The sequence below is a fragment of the Anomalospiza imberbis genome, chromosome 9 (genome assembly GCF_031753505.1).
Source record: "Anomalospiza imberbis isolate Cuckoo-Finch-1a 21T00152 chromosome 9, ASM3175350v1, whole genome shotgun sequence".
NCBI lineage: Eukaryota > Metazoa > Chordata > Aves > Passeriformes > Viduidae > Anomalospiza > Anomalospiza imberbis.
Genome location: NC_089689.1, coordinates 21,289,164 through 21,317,035, shown reverse-complemented (window position 1 = coordinate 21,317,035; position 27,872 = coordinate 21,289,164). Strand labels below are relative to the sequence as shown.

General features: G+C 45.3%; 2 protein-coding genes across 2 annotated transcripts in view; one reads left to right on the top strand and one right to left on the bottom strand.

Annotated features, from left to right (window-relative positions):
• KIF2C (kinesin family member 2C) overlaps positions 1-14,185 on the top strand; it is a 425,302-nt gene extending 411,117 nt beyond the window's left edge. Inside the window, exon 20 of the mRNA XM_068199104.1 lies at positions 14,162-14,185. Within this exon, the coding sequence (XP_068055205.1) occupies positions 14,162-14,167 (6 nt within the window). The 3' untranslated portion in view covers positions 14,168-14,185. The remainder of the gene's footprint in view (positions 1-14,161) is intronic.
• DMAP1 (DNA methyltransferase 1 associated protein 1) lies at positions 731-27,844 on the bottom strand. Its single transcript, XM_068199136.1, has 10 exons — positions 27,785-27,844; positions 27,257-27,412; positions 24,584-24,675; positions 23,990-24,185; positions 19,512-19,670; positions 18,229-18,396; positions 17,174-17,359; positions 14,240-14,311; positions 3,283-3,355; positions 731-1,450 (listed from the first exon to the last, which is right to left on the bottom strand). Exons 2-10 carry the CDS (start codon positions 27,356-27,358, stop codon positions 1,104-1,106), a joined length of 1,395 nt encoding a protein of 464 aa, XP_068055237.1. The 5' UTR covers positions 27,359-27,412; positions 27,785-27,844; the 3' UTR covers positions 731-1,103.
• Positions 27,845-27,872: the final 28 nt, after the last annotated feature.

Sequence of the window (27,872 nt, the reverse complement as noted above, 5' to 3'; positions counted from 1 at the left end):
ACCACCACCATCTCTCCCACCTTCCCAACAAGCCAGTTCTCAAGGGAAACCAACTGTACTGTAGATCAGCCCGAAGTTTGCAAACCAGGACACTCCAGACCGCAGGGAGGGAGGGGTGAGATTCCAGATTGAATGCAGTAGGGAAAAAAAAAATAATTCAAAAGACTCCTTTACAAACATGAACCTGTCTCAGTGGAACTCTTCCTTACGACTCAACATTGTCACAATCAAATAGGACATTACTCAAGTCCAGGTTAACGTGTCGCCTCTGCCGTTGACAGATAAGGTGTTCTCAATATCCTGCAATACATTATACATTTTAGAAAGTAAAGGTCTGTGCCGCTACCAGGGGCAGTGCGTCGGAGGCGTCGGGGATGCCACGGTGTGGAGATGGGCAGCTTTCATCAGGCAGTTCAGCTCAGCTGTGCCAGGGGACTGCACAGAGGGGAAAGCAGCCTCAGCTGATCCCCAGGCTTACCCTTGGCCCTGAGGCAGTGGTGAGGGGCTGGGCAACCTGCCCTCCTGGAGGCAGAGAGGAGAGGCCGGTGATTCACATCCTGCAGAGGTACATGCACAGGACATTGCCACAGGGCTTGCACTGGATGAAGCCCTAGGCCAGGCTTTTCTTTCTTGGCACTGGAAGTAGAGTATAAAAACCCTCCTTTGCTCTTCAAACACCTCTGTCCTTCCCAAGCCTCCTGCTCCAGGCAGGGCTACTGCTTGACTCCAGGGTCTTGGGCAGGTCATGTCTCATCACCTGAAGACTGCTTTCCCCATCTGCTTCCCTCTGCTGAGCAACCCTTACGAGGCTGTGTCTAGAGGGAAAATGCCTCAGGTTTGCAGCTGTACTGTCGCTGCCTTAGAACAAGCTCTCATCACCCAAAGCCTCACCGCTTTGGTCCACAGTGGCACCCACACCAAGCCATCTGCCTGCATGCAGGATGTAGAAAGCCCTGCTGACCCCACCTGTAGCACCAAGAACACTGTCCAGCACAGGAGACAAGCCCAGAGAGCAGCACTGGGACTTGGGGGGGAACAGGCGTGTTCTGCTCCCTTGGACGCGCATGCCTGGAAGGAGAGCAGGGCAGAATCCCCAGCGCTTGTCAGGGCATCTGCGTCGGAGACCTGAGTGCGCCCTGTTCTGCCCCCCCGACCTTCCTTCTCACCGAGTTGGGGGTCAGTGGTGCTCCTACTACATCAATGATCTGGTCCTTGGTATCTCCCTTGCCCTCCTCGATGCCGAGCCCTGTCTGGCCATCTGGATGGGCGCCTTCCACGCTGAGGGGGCCGATGCTCCCAGCTTTAGCCAGGGCCTCGTAGCGGTGCCGTAACATCTGCAGCTCGTACTCGCAGTTGGCAAAGGCTTGTTTCAGCTCGTACAGCAGCACCAGGTCGCTCCGCAGCTCGTTGAACATCTGTACAATCTCCTCTGTGGGCATAGGGTTAAGATCTAGGGAGAAAAACACCCCCTGTTAAACACCCAAACCTACAACCCTCCAATGAAAAATCCCTATAAAGGTCTCAACTGCTCTTTCATTCCCACAAAGATACGCCAGGAGCCTCGCTCCAATAACATGGATCAGTAGCAACTGGTATCCCTAAGGGCTGCACTCCTATTTTTCAGGCTGTCCTTTGGTTCTGACCAAGGACTAAGGGTGAACCTGCAAAGTCCAGGACTCAGCAAGTGAAGGATGATGGAAGACCACATGACTGAATCTTGCCACCCACCACGTCACATGAAGGGAGTTCTGTCTTGCAGAGAGATTGGATCCACACTGCTGCAAAGGGCAGAAGAGCTCCTGCTGCTCCCTACACCTTCACCAACAACAGGTGGACAGGCTGAGTTCCGTTGCCTCTCTTATTGCTCCTCCCAGGGCAGGACCAAGGCAGAGAACTGCTCTGCTGCTGTGTTACAGATCTGTTTGTAGCAGCAACTATCAGATCACCTCCCCACACCTTGCATTCTGCTGCACCCACCATGCACACACACACAGCCAGGAAGAGCTGCAAGTTCTGCAGAAGGAAAGGATGAAGCTCTGCATGTTTGCCCTGATACACAGCAGTGGCCCCTGTCTGCAGGGCTGCCCACATGACTCCCTTCCTGCTGGCACTGTGTTCACCCCCACAAAACCCAGGTGTGTTTCTGCACTCTAAGGTACAGCAGAGCCGAAGCCGCAAGAGACCCTCAAGATATGTGAGTTCTGTGAGGCAGGAGTGGGGAGTCAGGAACCCCTCCTTACACTCATGGAAAGTGAGCTCCAGGAAGCACTCATATGCTTCCCTCAGGCTTCCCTAGCAAGCACAAACAGCAATTCCCTTAGTTCTACAGCAGAAAGAGGAAACCATCCTGGCTGAGACACTTTCACCAGCCACAGGAGCCGTTCAGAATGGCACAGTCTTCGATACAACATATTGAGCTATAAACCAGTTGGCCCAAAAACCTAACAAGACTTAACAGAAGTCAGTGCTGGGAACAGGCTTAGTTATCTCTTGTAAATCATTAATAAGGCTTCTATTTTTCTTTCTATTTTTCTCTTTTCCTACCTTTAAATGTCTCCAGCCACACTGGGGTGGGGAAGGGATCATCAGGTGTCTAATCAAGAGACACTGCATGCTGGGACCTGTAATACCTGCAAACTGTCCCCACTGCATGGAGAGCAGCCGCTGGCCACAGGCTGCACTTCTCCCCCTCTAGCCACATGCAGGTATTGTACATGTTAAGTGAACCCTTCTTTCAGCTGCTAAGACACTCGAGTTCAAGAGTGAGGGATGTGTGTTTATTCGCCTTTCAGCAGAGATGCTCCAGATTTTCACACAGCATGCAACCTATAAAGGGGGGATGAACAGTCCCAGATGCATTTTGGACTTGCCACCGTGAGCAGTAAATTAAGAGGAAATGAAGCTTAAAAGAAAGACAGGGCAGCCCTGAACAATGCGTGTGCCGTGGTCACTAACACACTTAGAAGTACCTCTCCTGGCAAGGCTGAGATTTGCCTTCCTAATACTGCGCTGCCTCTCTTGATGGTTAAAAAGGCCCAAACAAGAGAGAAACAAAGGCTCTTTTAAAAGATTTTTCTACTGGGAGGAAAAGAAAAAAACCCTGTGCATCTTGTTCTGGCTTTTACCCTCTCTTTTTTTTTTAACACATAAAATATTTTAAAAACCATTCACATACTGTTATTCAAGAAACTGGCTGTATTACTAGGGGAAAAAATAGCCCATCTCGAGAACAAAGGCTAGCTCTGTGTGTCTCTTTCTCTCTCGCGTGCCCCCTTTACTCACCTACTCCGAGTTCCATCAGCATCTGCTCCAGGGCTTTAATCTTCTTCTGTCCCACCGAGCTTGGCAGTTTCATCTGGAACACAAAGGTAACAGAGCCACACAGCTCAGAGATAGCCCTCACTCACAGCCGTCTAGTTCAAAAGGCAAGAGAGCTTTTCTTTTTATAGTGCAGGGGGAACAAAAAAAAGAAAGGGAGAGAAAGGAAAATCAAGTGGTAAGAGAGGGAGACAGGGGCTGAAAGTTTTCAGACTAGGTCTGAGGGCAGGTATTGAAAAGCCCAGTCGTGAGGGCTTTTATTTTCTCTCTCGTGTGTGTGCAAGACACGCTGTTTTACAGTTTCCATGTGTCACTGAATTAACAACAAAAGTTCTTCTTGGCTTCAAACCCTCTCCCGCGGTGCCCAGCCCATCAAAGGGCTCATTTACACAGCGGCTAATGTGCAATGCTGCCCTACTTTATTCGCTTTAGCCGGCCTGATTAGACTCATGCGCTAACAGACTCACTTCTCCTTTTACCTGCTGAGCCCCAGACCTGTGGGATTCATTTACAGAGCAGGCTTTGTAACAAAGGGGAGAGACAGAGAGAGCACAGTTACTTGACTGGCGGAAGTGTGCACACACATTTACATCGGAGCTAAGGGGCTAGGTGAGAGAGGAAGCATCAGATGTGAGCTATGAAAGGGAATTGGAGCTGGCCAGGAGAGGAAGAATGCACACACTTAGCAGGGTCCTTCCTCTGCATTCATTTGGGCTCTAGCAGGAGTGCTAGCTGCTCAGACCAAGCATTTATTAGATTACCAGCAGCACAAACGCAGCTGGCACAATATGGCAGGGAGAACAGGTTCCCAAGCCCTGCAGACATATTCAAGAAAAAATGAAAGCTCTTGGCTATGCTAGAAGATGCACTAGGAAAGAAATGGTTCTCAATACTGCATTGTCAAACACCCTTCTGTACAGGCACAGGCTGCCCTTCCACGTCCAACCTTGGAAAGGTGACCTCATGCCTCAACATGGGGATCCCAATCACCAACCCAAGTCGCCTGGCAGGCCATTGAGCAGCCAGGAGGAGGCAAGAGCATCCTGCAGCCATCCTGCACACATCACTTACTGACCACGGGCCCAAACCTCAGCCACGAGTCCACCAACCACGAGTCTGCAACATGGCTGGCAATGACCTAAAGGAAGAAACATTATTCACTCCACCTTAGAACTCCCAGATTAGACCCATCGCTTCCAGTGTTCGCTGCCCCACACAAAAATGCCAAGAGGCTCCACCTGGAACTTCCTAATTCCTCTGAATGCAGGAGCACTGCATGCACAGACACATCCCCAAATGGTGAGATCTCTAACCTTAACTCAGCTATGGCTGTGTCCCATCAGCTGCTCCACAACACCAGTGTAGGACCTGTGTAGGACCAGAAGGATCCTGCTTTCTCCATAACATCACTGCAGCCAAGAAACCAGAGTATGGATGCCACAGAGCACCCCAGGGGAATGGGCCTTTCACAGTATATGCTGAGAAGCACCAGGTCCTTTTTGACAGATATTTGTGCCACAAAAAAAGACTCCAGCAAAGGACCAATAGGACTGTTAGGGGAGGATTTCTAAGAAACCAGCCTGACCCAGAGAATCCAACAGGAGCACTAGAGATAAAACAAACACACACCTTCATGCAAACAGTTAGCACAGGTAAGGACTATAGGATGCCTCTGCCTTTGTTTTTTACCCCAAAGGTCTTTGGCTTAGTACTGGGGCTTCTGCACAGCAGTCAATTTCATACTTCTTTCCTACTTGTAAAGAAACTGATTATTTGCAGTTCACCACAAAATGATTGTTTTAGCAGAAGAAAGGTTGTCAAAGTTATCATGTATCTGGATTTCAGTCAAGTCTTCAGCCCAGAGACTCAACTTGAGCAGAAACTCACTAAAAAAGGCCTTCTGAGGAGCTCTGCTGCACAGACTACCTGCACAGGCCCTGCTGAAAAAGGAGAGGGTAGAGCCCTAAGATAAGGCAGCCCAGAGCACTGAGACATGAGATGTTCTGTTTATTCCATGGGTGCCATGCTGCAGATAGCAGCAGGATGCCAAGGAAGGAAAGGTCACTTTGCACAGCTTAGCAGAAGACTGAGTAGTCAGTCTAGAACATCAGGAAGATATCCCTGAGAGCAAGAGGATTCAGCCCAAAGAACTGCTCTGCGCCATGGGGAATCATACAGAACATTTAAATTGGTGACATACCCAGCTCTGCCCCAGCTTGGGGATGTATGGGCCAACCTAGTCAGAAGGTACTTCCCTCAATTTGGAGGACACAATGAGCCCAGCATCTCCCCACTGAAGAGCTTGTGGACACACAATACTTGTGTGTGACTATCACAGCCCTGAGAGTGTCTTCACTCCTGCCCCAACACCAGACATTGAAGCCTTTTTAGCCAAAGGCAGGACTCCCTTCTGGCAAAAGCACCGTGGGCACCAAGCCAGCTTCAGGAACAAAAGACAAGAAAAGTTCATCCTTGGCTAGTCTAGATAGACAGGGAGGAGGTCTTGGCTTGTTGGTTAGAGGAAGAGCACAAGCTTTCCTCCTGGGAGGCCTTCACTAGCTCAAGTAACTACTGGCAACACAAACAACCTGGCAAAGCCTTCAACTGTGATGTTGTGCACATCTGGATCACATCCCACAGGAGGAGTCTGGTCTTCACTGACACTCCTGAAGATTAGAGGATGGAGCAGGGAGAGGTAGGACAAATTAATTTAACTTCAAAGAAAAGAACACTTAAGATGCTGAGGAAGATTGGGACTGTGAGTTTAGTTTAAAACCACATCAATTAAGCTTCCTTTTAATTCAGGCAGGAGGACCTGGCCTGCAAACAGGAAGGCTTCATTGGTTTCTCAAAGCAAGAGTATATTTTAATTTTACCATCATTAAGAAAATGTTATGATTTATGTGGCTGCTGTCGGACTAATATCTTTAGAATTTAGCTGGCTAAGCCAATTCATCTCTAAGACTGATGAAGGCTGATTGCTCTCTATGCAAAATGTATTAAAACTAAATGAGCAGTCTATTACTCAAACGCTGCTGATAATCTGTTAGCCAAGGTCCGTTAGCTGGGCTGCCTTGTTGCAAGAGAGAAGTCTTCATGCTCTGTACAGCTCTGATAAGACCAAGCTAACTTCAGGAAGCCCTTCTTTGTTCTGGCCTTTCAAGCAGATACCCATAGAAGCAGCATAGTGCTGCAAGTGGTGCTCACTTGCCCCTCGTTCCCAAAGAATGAAGCAATCTGCAGAGGCCACAAGTCCCAGGCAGCAGCCCAGAGAAGAGCTCTCTGGCTCATGATGTCTGCACTGGGATATGTGGTTTCTGTGGGCCATATCTCTGCATTAATAAAAACACCCCTTCAGGCAACCTTACTGCTGACACCACAGCTCCTGGGATGTTCTTGGTGTTGTCATGGATGGAGGCTTCCACAGGGGCTGAGGAAAATTATGTTCCTCAGAGAACTCCAGTGAGCAACCACAGCTTCCGAGGTGAATGGCATTTGCCCTTTTCTTTCCTTCCTCATAGTAGACTATTATTGTTATTTATTATCTTTAAAGTCCCCATATAATAATAATACCTGGGAAACAGATTGCTCCCGTCAGAAAACTGATTAGCTGGGATTTTTGAGGTTACTATATTTTGGATGCTCTTCTCCTTTGACAGCCTCTCCCTATAGCCCTCTTTGCAGCACCAGTCTGTGCTTATAATTATACCAACATCACTTTTGATTTAAGGACTGTAATCCTTTGTCCTTGCTATAAACAACCTGCATTAAACACATGAACTGCGTGTACCAAGAGAAAAATAAAGAGCTACAGAAAATTGTGAGTCAACACCACAAAGCCACAGTACCAGAGCCTGTCTGTGCAGAAAGAAGCCTGGGACACACAGCCTCTGCTGGAATGCACTTGGTCTGGGAGGCATGGAATACATGGCACTGACCTGCCCTGCTCTCCCCTGAAGGAGGAGAACATTGCTCCAGAGTTGGGTCATGCAGTTTAAAAAGATGAGAACAGAGCACCCACCACACCTTCACAGCAGGGGCTGGGACTGGGGTGGACCCTCTGCAGTTCAATTTCTGTACAGGATCTCACCATGGAGTACCCTTGAGATTTTGCATGATACAGGGTTTTTATTTAATGTTCGAGGCATTCCGCCAACAAAACCTTGCTAATTCACACTAATGACTAGGAGACCTACTGCAAATTAATTGCTAATTGGCAAAATTCATTAAATTAACAAACAGGATAAGAAATAACTGAAGATATAGCCTCCCCAAACAGATTTGGTTCATTTATTTTTGTGTGCCATTCAGTTTTCATGATTTATGCTAATACTTTTAAGCATAGTTGTAAATGGATTTGAATCTATTTCAGTAGAGCAATGAAGTCTAAATAACATCAGAGCTTGCAACACAATCCTGTTATGTCTCACAGCATCACCACCTGGCAGGTAGAGGCTGTCATGGGGATCTGCAGTAGGAATGGAAGAGGTCTGCAGGATCTACAGATCCAGTCAGGGCCCTTGAGTGATTGCATTTGTGTGGTCATCTTAAATGTCCTGCTCTCAATCCATCCCTTTCTTCATAAATGCTCCTTTTCTGATGCTCCCAACTTCCCACTCCTCCTCAAAAAATCTTTTGTGCTGAAACCTTTTGTTTGGTATACCATCAAAATACGAGGTTTTTAAAACTAATCAGTGGTTATTTAAATATTGCACATGTACCCTCCCTGATGCTGCACTTCATTTTAATTCAATTTTAAGGTAAGCTTTTTCTTAAAATCAGCCTTCCTCCACCCTAAACAATATAACCATCCTAAAAACATTAACTGTAAAATCTCTACAGATCTGACCTGTGCCTGTACAGCTGCACCTGTGGTTTTATGCACCAGCACCAGTATTGTTCAGCATTATAATACAGCTCACTGACATTGAAAACCACCTACCTTATGGGTTTCAGCAGCAAGAAAACTTTCTCATTAGGCACTTTCTTCATGGATATCTTTAGAGTACTGAATGGTTTAGTGGATTTCCAGGAAGGAGTGCTAAAGTTTCAGATGAATAATGTTTTTTGCATTTTCTGCCTGAAGGTCAAACATTCCTGAGTTCCATGGATCTACTCTGCAGGAGCAGAGAGCCTCTGCTCCTGTACATTTTTAAGACTCAAGGAAAGGAAGAACCATATTAAGTACTTTAGTCTTAGAGCTCTGGAATTTGGAAAACCTCAGCTAAAAAATTCAGTTTTACATATGAACTTGCACATTTCTGAAACTCTGAAGTGCTTAACTGCATGGAACTGAAGTGCTGCAGAAGAAAGAACTGCACAGGACATTTTTACTGGGGGGTATTTTATGCTAAAAGCACATAACCAGAATGACACTATAGTAGTTTGCTTTAAGCAGATCTCCAGATCCCCAGATAGTCCTACCCCTGCCTCTGACTACAGGCATGAAGACCAAGCTGAGACCTGCAGAAAACGGAAATGGCTGCATTCTCTAAGCTGCATCTGACAGAAACAAATCAAGAGCACAGCAGTGTGTGCTGTGATTGCAGGGAGGACCCTAAGATTGGCCACAGAAGGGGGAATTCCAAGGACACTCTACCATAGTACAAGAACATCATGTAAACTTCCAGATCAGACACAGCAAAGTGTAGCAACACATGCATCTAGTCTTGAATTGATGTTGCTTTTCTCTTAAATAATTTAACTGAATCTCCACTTAACAAACACAAACAACCACAGTGACTAATTACAGTCCAATCATTATATTGGTTACACTAATGAAAGAAAAAAGTGATATATATGGAGCTCTGCATGTGTTGCACACAATAAAACTGGCTGATAAATGGCACTCCAGACTCTGTCACTACAGGCACACAAAGGTACTAAAAGCTTCTCAGATCCAGGACTGACAAAGATCCCTGAGGCCTCATACTGCATGGACACTGTTTGGTACTGGATGATTCAACAGAAGCAGCAAAATGGAGTGTCCTTTCCAGAACTGCAATTTATTTTAAAGATCCCATTCCTGCACCCAGAGTGATCCCACTCCTGTACCCAGAGTGCTCTCCTTATACCCGAGAACCTACTACGGCTTTGGTCCAGATGCTCTCCCACATCAATGACCGCCACAAAAAAAGGTGATGGATGGATTTTCTTTCAGCAATTTAACATTAAGTACCTTTTGGTTTAGCTAAAAACAAGAATGGAAGAAAAGATGTGTTGCATTCACCTTCTCTAGTTCATTCAAGATTTTGTGTCCTTTGCAGTTCTCTTTAGAAATAAATACACCAATATTTTCATCTTATTTCATTCTCTACAGACAGGAGTTTGATTAGGAAATGCACCAGCACTCTCTTGGCCCTAATTAAAGGGCATATAGTACAACAAATAGATGGCAATGCCACAACATGAATTCGATCCAGCCAGCATCATTTCTTCATAAGTTTTATTCACAGAAATGAGAGAACTACTTCCCTTCTACACCTGTCAAGACTCCCTGTGGAAATTACTCCCAGCCACTCTCTTGAAGAGTGCAAAACATACAACTTCACTAATGAAAAATTGCTAGCAGAAGCAACAAGCACATCTCAGCTAACTAATCCATGGGATGTTCAGACCTGGAAACATAAACTTTCCCCACCTAATAAGGGTGTGCTGATCTCCATGAGATGGATGTCAGAACGCCTTGGAGTGCAATCAATACAAAGCAAATAAATAATTAATTGCTTCAAGTAATTAAATTTATCAAATCCAAATAAGAATAACTGGTATTTTATGGAACAGCTTCCAAAAGCTGAACCTCTGAAGGGACAGTATTGATCACAGGAGGACAGACAGATGTGTCACATGTTCACTGCCAATGAAGTCTGGGTTGCATTAATGACAGAGAAGGAACAGAGCCAGCAGCCTCCAATGCAGGGTAAACAGCCAGTGTGCTTGGCCATGTAATTATTGGTCAGATCAAATATAGAGAATAAACATGTCTAAATACATACAAACAACCCTATCTTCCTCATTCACCTTGGCCTTGGAGGAAGCACTTGGTTTGCACTCCCAAGAAAAAAAAATGGAAGAACTCAAACACATGCTTCCCCACACAACCACAGTAAATTCTTATTCATTAATCAGTGCTTAAAAAGTGCTCAGAAGGCTACTAAACATTTAAAAGCTGACGAGTGTGAATATTTGAATCAATGGGTACTAAAGTTCTACTTGTAATTTTCCTTCCTTTACTTCTTTCTTAATTTGTTCAACTGGCAAATTGTCTACAAGATCCCAGTTAAGCAGATGAAGTCAGGCTGCTGGCTGGAAGCCTTTTCTGAGGGGAGGAGGCCAGCTTTGAATGACTAAGCTGGAACATCCCTTAGTCCTTTCTGCAGACTGAGAATTCTACAAACATCTTCTCATCACAAGGTTTTGTTCTGTTTCCAGATGAGACACCACTCAATAAATTCTCTTCCGGTTCCTTTGCTTCCAAACCTATGACAAGTGAGCAAGGACACAGACACACACCTCAACATGCAGGAGTGGATACAAACATCCACCCTTTTCCATGCATCATCTTCTTTCTTAAAAGCACTGCTGCAACAATTCAACAGCATTAGCAGAATCAAAAGTTAAAATCCACATACAGGGCTGAGAGAGAAGAACTTAAAACACACTGCAGAGATGGTTAAGTATGCCAAAGTCAACAGCTCTGAACACAACAAAGTCAAAGAGAGGTTAAATTTAAAAGAAAGCTGAACATACATGGTACAGAAACACTGTGGTGAAATCAGAACAAACTCAGTTCTGCCCTACTGAAGCAACATCATGCCCAGATCCCAAACATGTGGTTACTGTTTGTTTGTCTGGATCCTGAAAAAGATCCAAGTCCAAGCTCCCATTTTCCTTTCCTTCAGGCAGATCCACAGCAAAGCATTCCTTCCTCAGAGCTCCCTGCTTTCCCTTTAGTCTTTTCTTCACCTTTCCCTGTTCAAATTCCCTACACATCTCTCTTTTCCTCTGGCTCTTTGGCTGTCTAACCTCCCAGCTGAGCAGAGCTGGTATAACAGGAAGTTTTCCCAAGTAATGCTTAGGATTAATAATACACTTCTGATGTTATCGTCAGAACACTGTTTTACTAACATCAAATGCAAAGGTCTAAAATTCTTTTCAAGAAACTCTCTCACCCCTTTCCAAACATCTGCTACTGCCTCCTGTTCTCAGTGGCACCAAGGCAATACACTGCCTTGAATTAAGAGGAAACTTTTCATAATGCCCAGCTCCCCACTGCCTTAGAGAAACTTGCAGTCTGTGCTGTCAGGAGGCAGAGGGAAATCCCATGCACAGCAAGGGCACAGGGGCTGTGGCCTTCTTTGCCTGTGGCCACAGTCCCATGGAGAACAATGGGAGACTGAGGCCAGTGTGAGAGAAGCCAGCTTGTGGAAGTCACTGCAGAAGATTACTCTTCAGCGTCTGCTGAAGGAGAAACTTTCGGTTATGAAGAATAATGGCTGTAAGTGACCATTAATCCTCACAGGGGGAAAAAAACCAGTCTTCAAATTCAGCCTGTCCATAAGATTGTGTAAGCTGTAATGACAGGGGGAATTTGAACAGCCATGGCTATTGTCATAAAAACTACTGGGAACAAATTCAGTTGAATATGGATTCCTAACTTTTCCTTCAAGGACTCATTTCTATAAATTAATTTTAACTCAGATTTCAGACTAATTGTAAATCCTCAGGGAAAAAAAAATCTCTAATCAAAGAGTAAGTGCTATTATACTGGGGATGATATGGTACATTTTTCACACATGACAGAGGTTGAGCCCTGATCTCACTACAAAATTCAACTTCACCTAACCATGAAGGCATAAAGCACAGTAACAAAGTATGAAATAAAGGAGGACAACAGGAACCTTTAGGTGAGGAACTCTTTAGGTCTTCAGGCAAAAGAACTTACTGCAGGAGAGCACAAGCTTTTAGAAATCATTTTTCAATGTGCTAAGGGCAAAACATCTTATGCTGGATGTTGCCAGAGTATGAATTTCCAGCACTTTATTCCAATTCCTCATTTAGTCCTAGTAAGCCTCCACCCTAATCAATTCCACATCACTAGAGATCAGAGGGTTTGCCATATAAATCCCACAAGTAAAATAATTTGGATTAGCATGGACTGTCAACTCCATAACACTTGGCACTTCAGCACCTCTTGCCAGTTCAAAAGGCCTGTACTGACCTCATGTAATTAATTCTCCCCATCATGCATCTGTGAAGCAAGAGAATCTAATAGCTCCCGTTTTAAAAACAGAGAAGGCTTGGATAAGGAAGCCAGGTGACTGGCTAAAAGCCACCACATTTCCAAACAGCAAAATGTAGTTTTTTCACCTAGATCAGTGATAAAACATATTTTTAATTCACAAACCACTGGTAATTCTAAGAACGCCATTTATCTCCTTAAAATTTTCAAGAAGAACACAGGAAGTTGCTCTAGGTCACACCAGGAGCTTGGATACTGCAGGCTAAAAGTTGCTGAATCAGACTGCCATGCCTCAGCTTAACACTGCATCTTGTGAGCATTAAAGGGAACAGATAAAAGCATGTAGCACCCATTTTCATGAAGGCTGGAATTTGAATTGCCTGTTTGGCGCACAAAAAGGCTGCTGGCTTTGCCAGATGGTTCCATCACCGATACATTATTGCTCAGCTTCTCTTCCAGAGAGGGTAAAAAAAAATACAGAAGATCAACCATTACTTATTAGTTTCCAAAATCCAAATCAATCTCTATAAATTACTCTATTTATCTTAGTGCCGGAGAACACATCTGCCACGTCTCAATACATCTCAACACCTGCACTGCAATCTTGCTTGTCTCTGGACTGTGATTTCCTCAAGGCTGTAGCCCCTCACACAAACATGTATCCTGCAGATGGTGGCACTGGTACACTGAAGGGGCCCCTCAGCAGTGACCCTGCTGAGGCATCCCACCTCTAACACACACATGCACCAGTATATCAAAGCAGCATTATCCCAAACACGTTTCTATTAACAGCCAGCAAGATCTGAAACCAGTCTGATATCAAAAGAACATTCCATAAAAACAGTCTTTTAAATTTACTATGCCAAGCGAGGATGCCAGGCAAGGAATGTACTTATCCAACTTTGCTATAATATAGCAATTAAAAATCTTTTTTTTTCTTTTTTTTTTTTTTTTTAGCTAGGAAAAAAGCAAAAAGTACTTGTATGGGCACACAGGATTTTGCTATCAAAACTTCTCTGAAAACATTCAGCTGACCAAGCAGGTTTAAGTTACTTGATATCCCAAAACCTGTGGCTAAGAGGCAGGTGTCAAGTCCTGCTGATATAAGAAAGCAATACAAAAACAGCAAGAAAGTTCTTTACTCAGGAGAATCTCTGCAACAGACTGAACACAGGGGCTTTTCCAAAAAATATTTTCTAAGATAATGTAAATAGGAAGGCTAAAAATTCGAAGTGTTTATGTGTTTCTGGCTTTTTTCAAGACACAACCTGAACATCCAGTTCCTAATCACCTTAACTAGATGATTTTTAAGGTCCTTTCCAGCCTAAACCACTCCAAAAGAACCTCTTAGCTAGTAAGACACATGCTCAAAGGGGCCTATTAGATCTGGCTGTGAGCTCTGTTTGGACTAGACAGCTCCATTTGGTTCTGTTAGAGGTGTCTAACAGCAGAGCAGGCACACAAGTGACAAACAGCAGCAACTTCAGGTGCCTCTGCAAGGCAATGAGTTGGCTTCCACAGAGCCAGCATTCCAGGTTTCTGAGTCTCTACATTTATGGAATTCCTTTCTTATTTTAGAGGCAAGAACTTGACTTTCTTTAGCTATAAAAGGATGAGGAGAGAGCCAGGCAAAGTGAAAGACATTAACAGAGGTCCCATGGGAACAGGACAAGAGCCTACCCTCTGGCTCCGCAGCGTGACACCTGCAGATTTGAAGTCAGGAAACTTGATGCCAGCAGTCTCAGGAACAGCCTGAAAGAGATTGAAACAGGATGTGTTGATGGAGGAAACACACGAAACACAACATTTCATATAGGGACTATCTGAAGGGGAAACACCATTTCCTATGACAGAGAACCACCTGCCACGGCCACATGTCAGAGCTGAGGCAAGAGGAAAATCCCAGGCAATGGGATTCAGTGGGAAAATCCCAAGCAATTCATTGAGAAAAATACTCCAGTTCAACGCATCTTTGGAAAGCTCAAACATTTTTGGTCAGCTGGTTTAAATGCACTGCTCTGCACAGTGCGTCTTACATCCACCCACACCGAAACCCTGACCCTACATGGTATTTATACATATTTTCACAGTATCATCCTTATCCAACTTTGACCCCTTTCACTGATCAAAACAGTCCAGGACTTCCCTAAATCTTGCCTTTTGACTGTAAACTCTCGAAGGAATGAGCTGAGAAACCTCTGATCTGTACAGACATGAGGCCACTAATGAGGATGCAAGGACTGCCCCCTCCCAGGGAGGCCTGCTGTTCATACATGTTTTGTCATTTGTCCACTCATTAGACAGTTTTCTTTCTTACTTCTTATTTTAAGCACAGCATTAAAATGCAGCAAACTTCCATGTTTCTGCTGCTAACAGTAGAGCATGCAGTTGCATTGCATTAAAATGGAAAAAAATAAATACAATCCCTTAAAAATCTATGCTGATGAGCAAAGCAAAAGGTGAACAGATTTTAAACTATTAAACCAGGCTATCTGTGCACTGAATGGTTTGGGTTCCCCTGAATGGGTCAGCAATACTTATGATTCGAGCTGAGAATAACCACAACCTCTGCAGAACACATGCACAATTGCATTTTTCCAAAACTAAGCCACCTCAAATCTCCCCATTTCTCTGGAGACAGCATTTGCCTTGCTGCTCCCAGATTTCTCTGGAGAAAGGCTCTGCAGCTTGCTCTTTCTTTGTTCCAGACAGGGCTGAGACAGCCAGGGCTGCCCCAAGATCATAAGAGATGCTGAAGGACAGTGACTCAATTTCTCAAGTTCCTTGCCAATAACTCTCACATCCCTATCAGCTATCTCTAGGTCTTGGTCTTGAGGTGGCACCCTGCAAACCACTCTGCATGGCCAGGCATTAAGTTTATTTCAGTTATCTGCTGTCTGTCCAATAAACAGAGGACCTGGCAAAAGATTCCTAAACATGACCATGAAGGAAAAAGTATTCTCTAACTACCAACAGGGCTAATGAACTTGTAGAGATCACTTTGATCTTTGGTAGGATATAGCCCCCCTGCTTGCCTTATTAGAGACAAGCAAGGCTGCAATCAAAAACCAATCCTCTCTGCTTCTTTTGAATGAAGGCTGGTTTCCAAACTCCCTGAACTCTGTCCCTCAGCCTGTTGCTGAACACCCTGACACAAGCAGTGTGGGGAAATCAGCATCACTGCCTCAGCCAAGCCAACTCTGACTTGCATTCAGCAATAAGCAATTAAATGGGTTCTTTTGCCTCATGTGCCTGTACAGCCTGTACATGCTGTAAACGCTTCAACCTCAATTGACTCTTTGCTAAATGATTTTCCTTTGTTGAAATGATGCTGATGCAGCTCCCGATTCAAATTCTTAGTTAAAATGCAATTTTTTTTCTTAACATTTCCTGGCTATAGTTGGTAATTGACTCCTAATGGACTCTGTCGTGGTTGAAATGATGCTAGTGCAACAACAGAAACTGCTTCTCTGCCCACCCTGGTGTGCCTATGCACTACATGCCTGCAGACAGACCCCAGCCAACATTTAGGGGTGGACTTCCTTGCCTTGGCACCCTCAGCATCTTTCCAGCCCCATTCTCTAGCCCTCTTTTTTTCATTCTCACCAGTGACAAACTGCCTTCTTTATAGGGAGATATACCAGTCATGGCTGAGCTTTCCCTTTAGGGAATTGAATGCACAAGGTGCCCAGTGATATTATACTCATCACGCAGCACGGACACACATGGGACACGACACACCAAGAGAGTGTTTAGAGGAAGTGGTGGCCATTAGGCACACTTCTAGCAATAACTGTCTAGAATTCACTGCTTCTCCCCCATCTCTGTACAGAATCTTTTGGAGAAAAATTACTCAAGTGCTCTCTGTTCACAAGGTGGAGGGACAGGAATTCCCAGGGACTCACTGGAAACATCAGATTTTTTTAACAGCCCTTTCCTACTGAAGGTGATGAATTTAGATCAGTCCATGCTGTCCACCTCTTTCCAGAAAGGGAAACTGAGGTAGCACCAAATGTGAACTGAAAGTTCTGTTCTGGGCTCCTTAGACTGCAGCTCAGCTCATGGAGAAATAGTGATAGCTCCCAGAATACAAGAGTCCCACAGCAGGGCTGCTCTGATCACAGCTGAGGATCAGGAGATGGGCATGTACAGAGCTTGGGGAGATGCTGCTGAGATCCAGGAGCTGGGAAGGAAAGGAAAACTTGAACTAGAAAAATAAGGCAGGTGAAAGACAATGGGTTTGTGTGCCAACCCTACGCAGCAGTAACAGAATACACTTGGAAGAAGCAGGGAGACAGAGGCTTCTCCTTGCCATGATGCATTAACAGTTGGCATTATTTCATCCCTTTTCTCAGACAGAGAAAGAGAAACAGGACTTAAACCAGCATTTTTCAAATGGGGGAGAGACCCAGAGCACACCAAGGGACTCTGACAATGGCTGCCTTACACCAATCTGCCTTCCAAAGATGTAACCAAAAAACATCTCCCAGAAGGCAACCAGCAGTTGCTCCCCCTACCCAAAAAGGGCCTGATCCCCATAGGACTGCTGCAGAAACATGTTACCCAGCCAGCACATAAACAGGGTAAAGGGAAAAAAAAGAAATAAATGTTTACAGGCTTCTCTGTCTCCTTCTTCTGTGGCAGCTTCTTCTTGGGAGCCTTGCGCTCAGCACGCCTCTGCTCAGTGGTGGTGTCAGCAGCTGTGATGAGCTTCTGCAGGTCTTGGGTTCTCTTTTCTCTCTCTTTCTTCCTGGTTTCAATTTTACGGAGCTCCTGGATGAGGTATTCTTCTTCTGCCACCTGCAGACCAGAGCATGTCAGGGCAGTCAAAGAGCAGAGGAGGCCTGGCAAGGCAAGGGGGCCATCTACCGATAGCTGCTCTGCCCTGGGCCAGCCCGGGAATGATTTTATGCTCCTGCCTAACTTCTTGGATTTGTAGAGCATGTTACACTCTGTAACCCTACCCTGCACCCACGGCAATGCCACTCTACAATCTGGCAGGTACTGTGTCACAATATTTATGATGCACCCTTCAACAATCCATAAATTATTAATCCCATCTTCCAGAGAACAAAAGCACAGACAGAAGGGTTGAAAAGCCCAAATATGCTGTAGTTGCAAATACAATGTTGTGAAAAGAAGAAAAACTCCCCTCACGTATGAACTTGTCCTTGGAGGGAACTAACTGAAAAGGATGCTCTCCCCCAGCCTATGGAGAGCACACTTTCTTAATCTCTAAACTGTAAGACCATTACATAGCTTCAACATAGAGAAGAAATAAGCATGTAGATTTAGTCTTTGATGCTTTCTGGAAAGATTTTTACACTCAAATAAATAATTCTCTCTCCACGAGACTCTGGTACTCATAACACTGAGAATTTGCTTCCATCACAGGACTAATACAGTCAGTGTCACTGAGAAGATCCTGGCAGTTACCAGAGACCATTACTCTGCTCATGTAGGCCTTTCTCCTGGATAGTCAGATTTCTCAATTACTGTCCTTTTAAACTCCTTAAAGGGACATTAATCCAACAACAAAAGCTCTACTCAGGTGTTGCTTTTTTCTTGTCCAGCCCTTCTTTACCTTTCCCACCCTCTGGCCTGCATCATACACCTCCTGATTCAACTTATCAGTCTTCTGGAGAAGAGATGCTCTCTTCCCAAGTTACCTGCTCTGGTGTCCTATTGTAAAGCCTTTCCAGCTGTTCCTTCCTTCGTCTCTCATGGCCAGCATCAAACACTGGGATTTTTAGGTCTGTGCCCGGAGCTGCACGAATGTTTGCCAGCTTGGCACAAATGTGGTAATACCGTTCCTTCAGATCCTCCACTGACCTTTTCTGTGGAAGACATCACAGGATGACAACATTCTGGAAGAACTAAGCAAAACCTTCTGCAGCAGCCACCTAAGGACCACAAGGACGTCACATACAGTACAAGAGAGTGCCTAGGAGGAAGGCCTAGCAGAGACCCTCACAGGTGTCGGGGGAATGACAGGGAAGGAGGAGTTTCTCAGTGAGCTGCATGAATTAACTGCCACGGGTTCACAGCTACTGCTTTAAAAATACCCACCAAAAGATCCAACAGTGCTGAGGGTTTAGAGGCAATGCAGCAGCGGAGCATCCCGAGCAGTGAAGATAAAAGGATGCAAGGAGACTTGAGAGGAGAAAGCCTGCAAGCAGGAGACTGCAACAAATGTGCAGGTCTCTGAGTTGCTCCAGGCAATGGTCATTCAAGTCACAGCCAAGGTATCAGTTGCATCAATTCACTGCCCATGATTTCATGAAGTCTGAGCTGTGGTCCATTAACCCAAGTACAAAAGATGTTTGGGCTGCTCAGCTGGGCATACTCTTGTTATTTTACTTTGCTCTTCATGTGAGCATTTCAGAGGATAACAAGGAGCTGTTCTGTAGATGTCACATCATTCCCTATGTCACCAAGAGGCATGGAACCAGTATAATAGATGATCAATCATGACACCAGGGTTGCAATTTCAGACTACTGATGGTCCCTGTTTCACAGCAGAGATGATGGAAACCTGTACCATGTCAAATCACAAGTCAGAAGCAGCACCAGGGAGAAGTCCCAGCTCCCAGGGTTCATTGGCAGATCCTTCTCCAAGGGCCTAGACTGAAATCCAGAACACCTAGCCTGCTCAAACAAACTCCCCAGCTGCCTTATCTTCAAGGAACAACAAGCTGTTTTCCTGGCAGGAGCAAACCTAACTTTCTAATAAAACACAACAGGGAATGAGAACAAGTCACAGTGGATTTAATTACAAACAAAGCAAACAGCAACGCCTTGTGCTGGAAATTCAATACTCCTTGCTGCTAATAATTCATTATTTTCCCCTAATTAAGTTGACATAAAGGGTAATTTGGTCTTTCAAGTGCAGAAAACCCTGCACATGCCATAGCAGCAGGTTGCTAGCAGCAACTTGGCCCCCAGGACTCACCTTGAACTGCTGGTGATCGTAGCGGTCATGAATGACTACAAAGCGCAGATCAAAGCGCCGAGCCAGGTCAAAGAGATGGTCTGTCTCAGCTTTGGTCCACGCATCGTCGTGGAGATACATCTGGTACTCCTGCTCTGAATAGACAGGAACCTGCACTGTCTGTGGAGAGAAGAGAAAACCGTGGTAGCTCTCCTGCAGCACTGCCCTCCTCACTGCCAAGATACCTGAGCCAAGAGCATGAGCACAGCACTGACAGGAGGGGGCTGCCAGGACCCTGAGCAATGAGTCCTGATAGGAAACATGATGAGCAGGAAGAGGACTTGATATGGAGCAATGTGTGATTCCGAGGCCATAATGTGACACTCAGGGAAGCCTACCAGGAACTACTGCCTAGGAGGCTGAAACCTATTTCAGATGGTTTACACAGGCAGAGGTCAGCAACCCACATCCTGACTATGGGTTTCAAAATTTCAGGCTAACATGACAGCAAAACCAAGATTCAGCCAGCCTCCCTGCATTCCTCCCATACAGCAAAACCAATACCTTGACTCAAAGTGCTCTGACAGTTGACTCTTTACGTGGACTGGGACATGCTCATTGTACAGGAAGAACAGGAAAGGCAAGGAGCAGTAATCCCCAGCCTTTAGCACACCTTCTGCTTTGATACTCAGACTATTCCTTTCATGTTTGGTGCAGACAGCATCATGAAGATCTGAAAGACTGTGTACTGTACAACTGAAGGCCATAAACTTGGCAAGTAACTTTGTCCTTCCCTTCCCCAGATCTTTTCCCCAGCAGAATGACAGAGCCAAATGACAGTCCAACTCTCACAGTGTCCCAGGTGCCTAAAGGACCAAGCCCACGGTACTGTCCCCAGCCTGGGATTGCTCTGCAAGGGCTCTATCCAGAATACAAGTGTCACATAAGTACTAAAGAAACAGCAAAAATACTTACTATATTAGGGGAAATCCTAGCATGTGGTAAAGCAAGTGTAAATAAGCCTGCACTTTCCTCCCTTATTCCTCCTCACTCCCTTCCTCCTGCAGCAAAACTTTGCTCAGCCTGAGGAGATCCTGCCTCCAGAAGAAAACAGTGTGCATGCAAGCTGATGTGCTTCAACATCTCTGTGGTTTTGTGTCCTGCCACCAGGAAAGTCATCCTCATGAACTCCATACAGCTCGGAGGAGCATTTCTGAGCCTTCAAACAACAGCTTCTTTAGGTCTACTGCCTTTCCTCTATCACTTAGACACAGAAACTCAAAGGTGAAGCAGATCTCTTGGGAATGCACTGAACCTCAGCCTTCAAGTACCACTTCCACCAGGAGCAAAGCCATCTTACCAAACACTGTAAGGATGCCTCATGCACATCATGAAACAAAATTTCTAGAGGAGCACACACACATGGAGAAGAGCCAGCAGGGCCCTCTGCAGTGGATGGAAGGGAAGGTGGCAGATGCCTCATCAGACAAGAGAATGTGACAAGAGCAAAGGCAGTTCCAAAATACTTCCTCAGCCCCATTCATGGCTGCTTAGGTGAGCACTCCTGAAAGAAATCAGAAGGTGGGAACAGATGGAAAGCTTGAGCCCACCATGGGTTGACTATACATTCAAATGCAACATAACCATGAAAAGGCAAATATGATCCCCAGAGAGGGATTTTCAGCAGAAAATGGCAGTGTTTCAACTGCACAACAAGAATACTGGCAGAAATACCAACTACAACACTACTGATCCCTGGTCAGGAAAGATGCACCGAAATGGAAACAAGTACAGAGAAGAGCATGAGTAATTGGGTGGTGAGCCTGTCTTCCTACAGCAGACTGGAAGAGAACACAGCCTAGCAAAGGAAGTCTGAAGGAGAATCTGACTGCAGGCTTCAAGTATGCTAGATGGAATGAAAGGACCACTCATGGGAAGAAAAGAACAACTGAAATAAGAACAAAAAAATTGATTTGCAAAGAAATGCCAATTTAACACGGAAAATTTAACCTGGAAATGAAATGAAGCAAAGACCGTCTAGAAGAGCTTCCCAAGGAAGCACAGGGGCAGGATAAGTGAAGTGCTTTTCAAAAGGAACTTGATCAGTTTATGAAAGGGACTGGATTGTGGGAGGACCTGAAAGAGCCAAGAGGAGGATTCAATGGCCCAGAAAACCTCTCTCAGTCCACCATTTCACACTATAAACTCACAAAATTATGAGTATTAAATTAGCTGAAACTGCTTAGGATCCTGGAGCCACAAGACAGCTCTGTGAAAACATCAGCACAATGCCTAATAGAGGTAAAAATTCAAACCAAACAGTAAAAATTATGAGGGAAATAGAGAAAAAGAGGCCACATAAATCCACCATGCTCTCATAAGTGGAACATTCACTCTTAGTTCACACATTTCAAAAGAAAGGATATTTGAGAACAAGAGAGTGCACAGGAGGGCATGTCACATTACAGAGAACACAGTACACAGCAAGGACAATTTACTTCATCATGTAACACAAGATCTCAGAGGGACTAAACCTCAAGGCAGCAGTTTGAAATGAGCAGAGGAAAGCACCTTTGCACACCACACAAAATTAACCTGAAGAACTCATTAGCATGGGTTACTTATGGAGCAGCTTTCTGCCCTGAATGTACCTAGCAAGAATTATTAAACACAAATTTCAAATTAAGAAATCCTTAAGCCAAAGACCACCAAAAGTAGGAAAATATGTATTTGCCCCATTCTCATATTCCTTCGCTAAGCCTTTACTGTTGGTAGACAAAAAAAACAGTATTGGCTGAGAGAGGGCTTTGCTCTAACACCAGCAAAGCTGCTTTTATACTCCTATTCCACACCCTGAAACAAGGCTCAGTGTACATGGTGAAACCCAAGTCCACATTTTGGATCTCACAACAAAGAGGAGGGAATTGTATTGGAAGGCACCACAGAGAAAAGGGAAAGCAACTAAGCAGTGACCCAGGAGCGTGGTTAAAGAGCTTGAGCAACCAACAGGACAGACTACACAGGAAAACAGGCTCATGCCAAGGGGAGGGAAAGATTCAGGCAGAATTATCAAGTATGTGAGCAGAAACCCACAAAAAAGCCTGGAAAAGTAAGTAAATTTCCTCTGATAAAGCAAATATCTGCAAAACTCTTCATCACTGCCTTCAACTTTCTCAACTACAGCACCACAAGGATAACAGCTTGCTCCTGATATTATGTAATTGTGCATTTGCAGATGGCAGAGGTCTGTACCACTAATCTAAAGGTTACAGGCTTGCTGAAGGCTCTTCTCTCTGTCAGTTCACAGTACCTGATAAAGTTAAGGCAACGAGAATCATATAATTAAAACACCCAGATGTGATGTGTGGCCCCCTCTGATAAACTCAGTTGAACTCAGCCAAAACCAGTTCCAGCAGTAGAGTCTTAGAGACAATTAGCCTCACAAAGTTTCACTCAGACTGCTAGGTAGGTGCCTCGACTAAGTGAGTCATACTTCAGACTTCCACCCCAGACATCAGAGAAGAGATACCACAGGAGGCTCTTACCAATGTCCCAGCTACAGGAAAAGCATCAGTCAGAGCCTGAGTCTTCTAACATAGAAGGTCAACCAACCACTTAACTCTGCAGGAAACCAAGCTTTGTTAGAGCTGATGCTCTGTGGGTTACAAACTTAAAATATTGTATACGGTTACACACAAGCAGAGCTTTTGTGGAATCACGTTAGCACACGGTTTTCTCACTCTTTCATATTTGCATCATGAAGGGAGTTAAATTACATTATGGAAGCACCCTAACTCTGCTCCTTCCTAACTCTGGAGGTCCTGACTTTGAAGTATAAATCTTGATGTAGTTTTCTTTGTGCATACACATAAAAGGCACAGCCACTCAAAGCAGATACATCTGGGACAAAAGACAGCAGGAGATTACAACAACACATTGTGACAATTTAATGTAAGATGCAAAGAACAGGGGACTGCACCACACTGATACCACGAGAGCAATTTCAGAGGGAACGCAAAGTAATTCAGCATCTGTGCTGGAATCTGGCCAAGAGGTTGCTAGCCACCTTTTTGGCCATGAAGCTCAAGCCATTTTTTTCATAATGAGCAAAATAGCAAAATTTCTGACTTTTATTACTCACTCAGAATAGAATACCTTTTACTACCCTGAGCCTGTAATCAGGGGGAGGGTGCTGGTCAGGAACAGAGGTAGGTATCACAAGTTCTCCTCACCAATTCCATGACTGCACACCTGAAACACCGGGGTCTCTACCAAGCTCTGACCACATACAAAGCCTGCTTTGCCTGAATGATTTGGAGACATCAGTCCATGGTCACATGGCTGCAGGTCACACTGCAATTCAAAATGCAATTACCAAATCTAACTCAGCCTTCACGTGTTGAAAGAATCAGCTTCCTGTCTGGACAGCCAAGAAACTGACTGAAGGGTATTTTCCAGCTGCTGTTTATATGCTTTTGTTTGAAAGTGCTCCCACTTACTTTATTAAATCTGGCAAAAGGGTAATCCTTCCCTTCCTCTGCTGCCCTCCTCCAGTGGTAGAACATTGCTCCATCTTTCCTCGCTGGGTTGGTGAAAGGCATCCACTTCCAAGGCCGGACTTTCTTGGAGCCCAGTTTTGCTTTGACTGTTCGATAACCCTGAGTTGTATCACTTGGCAGCAGCGGAGGTGCATCCCTGTGGTGGAGAAAAGTGCTGGTGATGACAAGCAAGGAGCAGTCCAAGACAAACCCAAAGAGATTCCAGGCTCAGAACTCTTTTTGCAGATATAAAAGCAGGTGCTATTCCCAGCTGAGATTAAGAAAGAAATAGATACAAAGGCTAAGAGCACTGGTTTGTCTGCATTAGACTGTTTTGCCTGTATCACATTAATTTCCTATATCAAACAAACCCCTCAAATTTAGAAGAGCGAAAACAGACACTGTCCATGACTAAGAGAAGGGCACAAGCATGGGCTGAGCACAACGGGGAATCAGTCTAAGAAGTGAGACTGCCCCTGGTTTCAATAGGATGCTGCCCTGCCACCAAAAGCCCAGGCCACCCCACAACCTGCCCAGATGACCATGTGCTCTTACTTTTTGTCAGAATAGAGAAGTGCATAAACTTCTCGGTGCATTCCTTCTGGCCTCTTAAATGTCAACGTCTCTGAAGATTTCTTGGATTTTTTCTGAAACAAAAAAATTGCACTTTAGATTCAGAGGTAGAAATTCCTGAGGGAACATTAAAATTGTATAACCTGATGCTCTGTGATGGTTTTTACTTTTATCTGGTTTTAGACACCTTGAATTTCTCCAAGAAAGTGCCTATTCCTGGTGGAAGATGCTGACAGACAAAATGTACCCACTTTCAGTGATAGGGCTCACCAGTACCCACATTTGCTCTTGCTGATAACACACTTAAATTCCAAGCTGAACATCTGGCTGTAGATTGCAGGGGCTGGTGCCTAAGTCTTTTCTTACTAGGCAAGCACTGTCCTCCCTCAGAGATCTTAATGCATTTAATAACGTGATTCTCTACATTTCGAGTAAGAAATGTCTTCCCAGTTTTTTATAGCTTTTGTCACTTTGTTCTGCAGCAGCTGCAGTTTTTACCATCAGTGATTACACCCTTGCAGTAGCCCCTTGGCAAAACCCCCAGTGTCACCTACCAAAGTTCTCTGGTCCCAGCTGTGCTCTCCCATTTACACAGCAAACAATTTTTTGACAGTTTCTTCATAAGAGGAATTCAGTGTACACAACTCAACCTGGCCGCTAAACCCTTGACAGAATTGATGGTTTCTAAGACACAGTCCAACTCATACCCATACACAAGTTTTTCAATAATCAACTGTATCAGGTGATCAGCTTTGGATTCAGGTAGGTACAGTAACAGCCACACTAAGAAGTTACATTTTATTTAAGAGGGAAAAGTTTACGAGCATTTGGTCTAACTGTACCATCTTTGTAACTACTACCCCAGACACTACTTTACGTACTTGCTTACTATATCACTACCACATTTTAAATCAGAATATTTTTCAGAAGTAAAACTAACATCCAATCATAAATTATGCTAAATCCATACAGTCACCTTTATTAAGCAAATTCAAGATTCCACTGAAAAAATAAATCTCTGTCATCTTGGACTTACAGCTACTTTCCATAAAACTTCATGACAGACACGCATTATATCAGCACCTTTTCATCTCCAATCAAGCACTTTTCTCCTAGTGTGTCCGTCACTTTGCCCAGCAGCAATGTAAGGCCAACCAAAGCAGTTACCCGCAGGTCACCACACACCCTGTATGAACACAGGCTTCTGGAATTCCCCCAAAGTTCCCAGATTTATTAAAAGTTAATATCAGCAGGCCAGAGATCAGCTCAGCCAGCTCTTTTAGGAGTTGAGAACAAATTACTTGGTCATGCTGATTTAAATGTTTTTATGCCTAGTAATTTTTATTTTAACATTCTCAGTCACTAATGGACTGGAAAGTACTTCATGGTTCTCCTGTGATTTCAAGACATCAATCTGTTTCTTTTCTAATTGAGAACAGATCTATTTCCTGAGTGAGAGCTGCACTGTTATTAGCAACTTTGCACTCTCCATGCAATAACAGCTTACACCTTTGGTTTGGCTTCGTTTCTGTACTTTGTAGAAATTCAGAATGTTTTGTTCGAGTGGCCTCCTGCCTGCCTCCCAAAACTTTTCCCTGCACCTTCCCTTCCTCTCTCTTCAACAGTAAACTTGAGGAGAAAACCATCTTGGTCCCTGCTCCAAAGAGACAGCCAGCAACCAGTACTCCTTTGGCTCTGTGCTGCCTAACATATAAACACACTTAAATCAAAGAACTCACAACTCCAAACACTCAGTGGCAACACTGCAGGCTGAATCCAGCCATCAGGCTGCTCACCAGACACTGTTCACCAACACAGTCCATAACCAGCAGTTTCAACTTTTCAGCCTTTAAATGACTGAAACTCACTGGTTTTCCATTACATCAGTTATACTGCGGGCCCTAGCCCTAGCAAGGCAGTGAAACCACAGTATTTCTCCTCAGAGACAACGTTTCAGTGGAGGCAAACAATGACAGCCAGAAGGTGCTTTTAGGGATGGGGTGGTTGTGTATGTTTAGTTTTGTTTTGATTTTTTCCCCAAATACACAGGCTTTACTTCAAATCAGACCATCTCTGTACCAGAGAGCTCCCTGGGCTCATTTCAAAGCACCTCCACATCTCATAACTACTCCTAAATTGACCTTCCCAACACCTTGCAAAACATGGGACACCCATGACCTTGCCCAAATTTAAAACACAGAAGACAACAAGATACTGTAGCACATTACCACGCAGAATGCCGCACATCATGTCACACGTCCTTAACAGAGCCTACTAACTTGCCACATTCCCCCAGGCAAAGCATCCCAGTCGTCCCAAACCCCAGCCACACACCTTCCCCACACAGGTTGGAAGACAGTATTTTCTTTCTTCTAAAACAAGACTATGTTATATTATTTCCATTTGCTTTGGGGCTAGATACTTCACAAAATCAGAGTTTTAGAGACAGCTGACAATGTCCTGGGGCCTGGCCCAGCTCAGCAGGACACGGCTTACACAGCTCCAGCTTAAATCCCACCCCAGATGCCATGGCACAGGTAACTAAGGTACACGCTTAATTCCATCTTTTCTTCCAACATTCACCCCCAACACCACATGCAAGGTCAGTGAGCGCCCAGGAATCACGCCGCAGCCCCTCAGGGCACTGCAGTTCACCTTATCCGAGTTGATGATGTCCTTTTTGTTGATGGTGCCCGTGTTCTCCGACTCCACGCCTCCCAGCTCCAGGATGTCCCGTACATCTGCCCCCGTCGCCATGTCTCCGCCTGCCCTCTGGCCTTCTCTGCGCCGTCCTGTCCGTCCCCTCCAGCTCTGGGAGGGCGGGAAACCGGGGGTCGGGGGTTAACTCCCGCGGGGCTGTCCCGGACTCATACAAACACGCGTAGGTGCGAGTGTGTACACATACACGCACGTATATCTGCGCACACACACGCATATACACGCACACGCACACTCACACACTTATATCTACACAGACACACAGCCCCCTCGGCCGCCTCCCATCCCCCCGCCAGGCCCAACAACGGGGCCTTGCACCCGGCGGGTCCCGGGGGTTCCGCACGCCGCGCTCGCGGCCCGCAGCCCCGCGGGGGGATCCCGGGAGGCCTGCGGGAGGGCGTGCGAGACGCGGCGCTCCCCGCGCGGCCGCGGCCGCCCCGCTCCGAGCGGGACCCGCGCACCCACCGGCGCCGGCTCCGCGGCCACCGGGACGTGCGGCGCATACGGCGGCCCGGGCAGCGCCGCTTCCGCTCCCGCCAAGAGGCGCCCGGAA

Coding starts and splice junctions, on each gene's coding strand:
- DMAP1 (XM_068199136.1), bottom strand. CDS start 27,358: ATGGCGACGGGGGCAGATGTACGGGACATCCTGGAGCTGGGAGGCGTG. Junction 24,676..27,256: donor ACATCATCAACTCGGATAAG/GTGAACTGCAGT, acceptor TTTTTGTTTCAG/AAAAAATCCAAGAAATCTTC. Junction 3,356..14,239: donor TCACGCTGCGGAGCCAGAGG/GTAGGCTCTTGT, acceptor TTTGTGTTCCAG/ATGAAACTGCCAAGCTCGGT.